We start from the raw sequence: 6,589 nt of genomic DNA, 5'->3' as shown, positions 1-6,589 counted from the left end.
TCATACTCGCTCAACTTTGGCTTCATGGACTGCAGCTTCTGAGCAGGAAAAGAATGTACCACCTTTATGCCCATTGAAGAAAACTTTTCAGTATGAGATTTAGCTTGCTGTAACATCTTCCAGTTAGAATAAAATTTGTCATTGGAAATGTCGAATTGGCCACACAATGTAACTGCTTGGTTGTTATGGTCAAAAATTTCCACTGTTGAAGTATTCATTGACCGAGTAACAATCATGAGCGGAGGTGATCTCCACTCTTTTCATCTAGAATCTCAAAAAGCACCTGCTCATCTTAAGATCAAGGATTAACTTAGGATTTGGAGTATCCTGGCTGGGATCCCAAATTATGTTGCCTAACCAAGATCCTTCTAGCAATTCCTTTTTCAGTCTCAAAACGTCGAAACATTGTTTAAGGGTGCGTCTAGGCCTCAGGCGACCAAGTATTAGAAAATTCTCAGTCGAACTATCCCCATATGATTAATAAATACTAATGCTCCGTTCGTTTCAGGTCTATCTAGTTGCGCTGGGCTTGTAGACCTTTTAAAATCATCCTCCTGGTAAATGATCTGCGTGTGTGATTGTCTGTTTCTTTTCTTTGGCTGACTTTTTTTAGAGAGAGCTTTGACTGGGTTGGGCTTCTGCTTGTGTACCTCTTCTTAAACCAACAGACAATAATGATCATAAAAAAGCAACACACATGCACGTTATTGAAGAAAAATAACAAAAAAAAAAGATAAGGTCCACGGAAAAAAAAACTTAGTTCCAACAACAACATCAAAGCCTTTTTCCCAAGCAACATAGTTCCAACAAATGTGTAACCAAAAAAAAAATCTCGGTTGCAAGTCTTGCGCAGCTGGAAAAATCTCGGTTGCAAGCCTTGTGAAACTGGAAAAACCTCGGTTGCAAGCCATGTGAAATTGGAAAAATCACGGTTGCAACCCACGTGCAAATGGAAAAATGTCAATTGCAACCCATGTGCCACTGCAAAAATCTCGGTTGCAAACTATGTGCAACTGTTGAAATGTCGGTTGCAACCCATGTGTAACTGGAATCCCCAGTTTCAACCGGTATACAAATATAAAAATCTTGGTCGCTACCCATGTATAAATATAAAAATATAGGTAGCAACTCGTGTGTAAATGGAAAATCTCAGTTGCAACACATGTGCAACTAGAAAAATATTGGTTGCAACCCACGTGTAACGGGCAAAAATCACAGTTGCAACCCATGTGCAACTGGAAAATCTCGGTAGCAACAAATGTGCAACTGAAAAAATCTCGGTTGCAACAAGTGTGCAACCGGAAAAATCTTGGTTTCGAAATAAATGTAACTGGAAAAATCTCAGTTAATACTTCAACAATGGGCAAAATGAGAATTTGCAAAGTAAAAACAGGAAATATATTACCAGTGGGGCCGATGTGCCCGTGGGACATGCCAGTCACGGACCTGCGACCTAAATATCAAACAATTTTTGAAAACGAAAATTCATACAAAGAATAAAAATGAACTACTCATACATTCAGGACCAAGCAGGTTTGACACGTTGCATTGTGAGAAACAACATATCTATTTAGAACTAGGGAGACCATATAAGGATACAGTGTAATGTTACACGTAGAAAAGCAAAAGACACAGAAAAATCCCAGTACAGAAACAGAGCCCAGCACGGGCTGAAAAGCAACATGCAGCCAAAACAGGCCAAAAGAACACATTCCAGACCCCCTGACTTGAGCAAAGAAAACAATGAAACACGAATCTTAGGGCATTCGGTCCTACGGTTCCGGACGTGACTGAGAATTAGCAGGCGAGTGAGAATTAGCAAAACCCATTGTTTAAACACTTCATGGTATCAATTTTAACTGTTCCATTTATGTTATGCTTCTGTGTTGTCCATGTCCTTCTCCAACAGAGGGTTAGCTGTTCTCAGGGGAATGGTAACAAGCTGAAGCATTGTATTTTGTACAACAAAAAGACTCTGTTATCACTGGAGAACAAATATTTTTACTCTGTACATGAGAACACCTGGATATATAACCATAATCCTTACCTGTGTCTTCACTTGAGCATCAGAACTCTCTTCGGATAATACATTCATCAGTTGGTGAACTATAGAAATATTCATGACATACTTGCCAGAAGTAAGCAAATATATACTATCAAGGCACAAAGCATAAGGATTGTCAAATCACACTTGGCAGACGATCAAGAGAACAGAAAAGGAATCACCCCTCCGTTGTAGAAAATAAGAAGAATAAATTAATGAAGGGGTAATAGTAGCTCACTGTTGACTGCCTAACTGGCCGCTCTAAGCGCATCCATTGAATTTCACCACCAGTGTACAATAGCCAAGGTATGATTAAATGCTTCATTCGAATCTAATAAACTACGTCCGGATATATCTAGTCATGGCATAAACATGACACATAAAAGGAGCGAAAAGAATGATCAAATCCTTGCAAATCAATACCAACATAACATTACAGAAATAGCAGATTTTGGTATCGGCATATCGAAAGTCGAAACACAGGCAATTACCCCTCATGACAGATTGTGCAGACTGAACAAAAATGAAAAGTTCTGACTGTTATGCTTTGACCGTATAGTAATGTTCAGGATACTTACTTTGCCAAGAACATGCCTCGAAGAAGTCATGTTGCTTATGAATTAAGAACTGGGCATCGACACAAGGTGCGCTTTAAACCTATGTTCCATGGCTACGGTAAAACACTCAACACTTCCAGAAGCAAGTTCCAAGGAGAACAAAGCTCCCTGACATTAAAGATTTTAAGGTCACATCGGTCAAACTCAGCCTGAGGTGAGAAATTCCCATGATGAATGTAAAAGATATGAATATCCCATTCCTTGAAATCACACTGCGACTGCAACCAAAATGAGATCAACTGCCCAGGAAACCATTTCACATTATCAATAAGACCAGATAACAGCCCAAGTAGTCAAATACAGATACTTCAGTACATGAAACCAACTACAGAAACATAAAGTACATGATGAAGTCTGAAGGGCAAAACTACATAGTTGGCAATAAAAAAAAAACATAAATACTTCAACAGAAGATCCTTCTGCAAATACTGCCACAAAGGTATCTGCTTCAAAAGCATCTGACAGTAAAAGTCAACAGCAAGAACCCTTCCGCAATACTTCGGCACCAACATAGGTTCAAAATCCATCCGAATGCAAAACCACACGAACGAACCACGACCAGCAGATGCCAAACTAAAACGCAGGGAGAAATAATCAGAAAGCTATAGAGCAAAATGCCCAAATAACAAATAATGCATTGAGAATTAACGAACTCAAATCAATAATTAATGGGGCACTAGGATGATAGAGGTTGAGTGTACCTAGTGATATCAATAGCCACCCAGAAAGTCAGTATTAGAACTGAGCATTTGACCCTGCCCAGCAGGCCCAGCCTGATAACCGGTAGCACCAGCAGCTGCAGTAGTATCTTTTTGGGAAGCTGCTTGGCCAACCTGAAACCCAGCAGATGTCGGAAACCCAGGTGTCCCCTGAAAACCAGGAAGACATCCTTGATATGCTGCAGCTCCCTGAAGACCACCAGCTGCAGGCGGAAAATTGACACCACCAGTTGCAAATCCTTGTGGCCCAAAACCTTGACCTCCAAAATCAGGAATGCCAGTGTGTTGCCCCCCAGCATCCATAGCAGCAAAAGACGGATTTAATGCCGCAAACATGGTTGGGTTCTGCATCGCAGCTGCCATCATGGCAAGCATTGCGGTATTGGGCTGCACAAATGCTTGCTGCTGTGCACTCATCCCCAGCATGGCAGCTTGCTGGGCAACGGCCATGTCCTGAACAGCAGTAGCACCGTATGTTGATGGATCATACGGATTAATGGCGGCAATAGAAGGCGCAGTCATTTGTGCAGAAGCAGCAGTGGCACCGTATGTTGATGGATCATACGGATTAATGGCGGCAATAGAAGGCGCAGCCATTTGTGAAGAAGCAGCGGTGGCATTAGAGTTAGCATTCGAGTTGGACCCAGCTGGTGCGCTCTTTGTCCTCCAATCTTTGGCCTTCTGCACATTGAGCACCTTGCCATCAAAATTCTTCATAGGCTCCTCCAGTGCCCGCCTGGCACTCTCCTCAGACTTGTAAAAGAATAGCGCGAACCCCTTAGGCTTGCCAGTCCACTTGTCAAAACCCAATGGCCCCTCCTCAATCTCACCAAATTGTGAGAAGTACTCATAGAGGCGGTCAACATCAACATCAGCATGCACGTTGCCAACAAAGACTTTGCGCTGCATGTAGTCAGGTTGGGATGACGAAGAGGAAGCAGGAGCGTTGTTGGGGGTACCGGAGCTGGCGTTGGGCTGCACAAATGCTTGCTGCTGTGCACCCATCCCCAGCATGGCAGCTTGCTGGGCAACGGCCATGTCATGAACAGCAGTAGCACGGTATGTTGATGGATCATACGGATTAATGGCGGCAATAGAAGGCGCAGTCATTTGTGCAGAAGCAGCAGTGACACCATATGTTAATGGATCATACGGATTAACGGCGGCAATAAAAGGTGCAGTCATTTGTGCAGAAGCAGGGGTGGCAACAGAAGGCGCAGTCATTTGTGCAGAAGCAGCGGTGGCACTAGAATTGGCATTCGAGTTGGACCCAGCTGGTGTGCTCTTTGTCCTCCCATCTGTGGCCTTCTGCACATTGAGCACCTTGCCATCAAAATTCTTCATAGGCTCCTCCAGTGCACGCCTGGCACTCTCCTCAGACTTGTAAACGAAGAGCGCAAACCCCTTAGGCTTGCCAGTGCTCTTGTCAAAACCAAATGGCCCCTCCTCAATCTCACCAAATTGCGAGAAGTACTCATAGAGGCGGGCAACATCAACATTAGCATGCACGTTGCCAACAAAGATTTTGCGCTGTATGTTGTCTGGCTGGGATGGCGACGAGGAAGCAGGGGCATTTGAGCTAGGGTTCTGGGACTTGGGGGACGGGGTAGTAGGGCCAGAGGCGGCGAATTGGCAAATGGCGAGACGGCCGGCGATTTGGAGCTGGGGGCAGCGGAGGGCGCGGAGCGCTGCGGCGCGGGAACGGAAGAGGACGAAGCCGTAGCCCTTGGATTTACGAGACTGCTTGTCTAGGATGACGTTGCAGTCCTCGAGGTCGCCGAAGCGGGAGAAGGCGGAGCGGAGGTCTTGGGCGCCGACGCGCCAGGCGAGGCCGTGCACGAAGAGCTTCCTGCTGGCGGGGTCGGCCTCCGCCGCGCAGCGCACGTCCGCCATGGTCCAGGGGCTCTTCTCGGCGGCACGGCGGAGCAGCTCCACGAGTTGCTCCCTGGAGAGCAGCTCGAGCAGCTTGGTGACGTCCTCCTCGTCATCGCCGTCGGAGCCGTCGGACTCCTCGTCGGCGGCGGCGGCGGCGGCCTCGGCGGGCGGCGGCGGGGGGTCGTCCGTGATGGGGATGTAGGTGGTGCCGCAAGAATTGAGCTCCGAGGATGGATGCTCCTGCTGATGGCTGGTGGCGGCGGACTGGGCCGGATCCACCTTTCGCTTCTTACGCGCCATGGCGGACTGGGGAAGCGAGCTAGGGTTTTACGCGCAGGTGCCGGGGAGAAGTGGAGATTGGGGATTAAAATCTGGGCTGGGTTGTAGGAAGCTACAGTACAAAACAGCTCTTTGCACCTATATAAGGGCCAGTTTTTCCCAAAACAAAATGAAATAATATTATTTCTGTGCGTCAAAAAATACTGAAAAATATATTCCCTCTGTTTTCATGAAAGATATCTTAACTTTATTTAAATTTGATATCTAGTCTAGATACATTAGAGTATAGATACATCCAAAATTAGGAGAGAATATATATGTATTATTCTGCAAGGGGTTGTGCTAGCTTACGATTAAGTGCAACCGTCCTCACAGTCGATTCCGACCCAGAGGAAGAGCGCCCCGACGCCAACACACCAACGCCCCATCACAGCAGCCATCCCTCGCCGCCAATGCTCACCGGAGAGGATGGGGAAGAACTCCACGCTCCACATCTTGTTCGCCCCCGCAGCCACCGGCGGCCGGGCCGCCTGCCGCCGCCTCGCTGCACCTCCCTCCTCAAAGCACAACCTTCACCGGTCCTCCTTGGCGGTCGCGGCGGTGTTGACAACGTTGTCTCGAGCGGTGGCAGCGGTAAGTGAGGGCGAGGGGAGAAGGAGAGGCCATGGCGTCGATGTTTCTTTCGAGAGAGGGAGAGAAGTTAGCGAGGAGGGATAGTGCTTTGTGCGCGTGGGACCCACTCCGTTGGACGCGCGTTGGCCCACGATCACGCGGTGAAGAGCCGGTTTCGTATTCTAAGAATTAATATTGGTGAGTTACAGCTCTTTTAAGGTTATGCAACACTTCTCAAGTTGTCTACTACCATCCTTGGCCATTGTTTTTCTGCTAGGAGGTTGGTGCGTACCATCTGTAGTGTTGCTGCTTGTTGGACACGTGTCCGGTTGATTTGGTGTACAATTTCTTTCCTTCTAGTCTTATCTCTTTATCGTCGGCATGGTTACAAATTCGCCCATTTCTCTCTCATCCGCTCCATGCAGACGGCAATAAGCGCACCA

General features: G+C 46.7%; 1 protein-coding gene across 2 annotated transcripts; it reads right to left on the bottom strand.

Moving 5' to 3' along the window:
* Positions 1-5,630, bottom strand: LOC127345026 (uncharacterized). 2 transcript variants are annotated; one of them, XM_051371427.2, is made up of 2 exons: positions 3,363-5,630; positions 1-2,900 (listed from the first exon to the last, which is right to left on the bottom strand). In XM_051371427.2, exon 1 carries the CDS (start codon positions 5,553-5,555, stop codon positions 3,372-3,374), a length of 2,184 nt encoding a protein of 727 aa, XP_051227387.1. In that variant the 5' UTR covers positions 5,556-5,630; the 3' UTR covers positions 1-2,900; positions 3,363-3,371. The 2 variants fall into 2 exon arrangements, with proteins under 2 accessions (XP_051227387.1, XP_051227386.1); XM_051371426.2 differs by lacking the exon at positions 1-2,900 and adding an exon at positions 2,902-3,234.
* Positions 5,631-6,589: the final 959 nt, after the last annotated feature.

The sequence above is a fragment of the Lolium perenne genome, chromosome 3 (assembly GCF_019359855.2).
Source record: "Lolium perenne isolate Kyuss_39 chromosome 3, Kyuss_2.0, whole genome shotgun sequence".
NCBI classification, from domain to species: domain Eukaryota; kingdom Viridiplantae; phylum Streptophyta; class Magnoliopsida; order Poales; family Poaceae; genus Lolium; species Lolium perenne.
The sequence above is the reverse complement of the archived record's forward strand: the minus strand, read 5'-3'. Positions and strand labels throughout refer to the sequence as shown.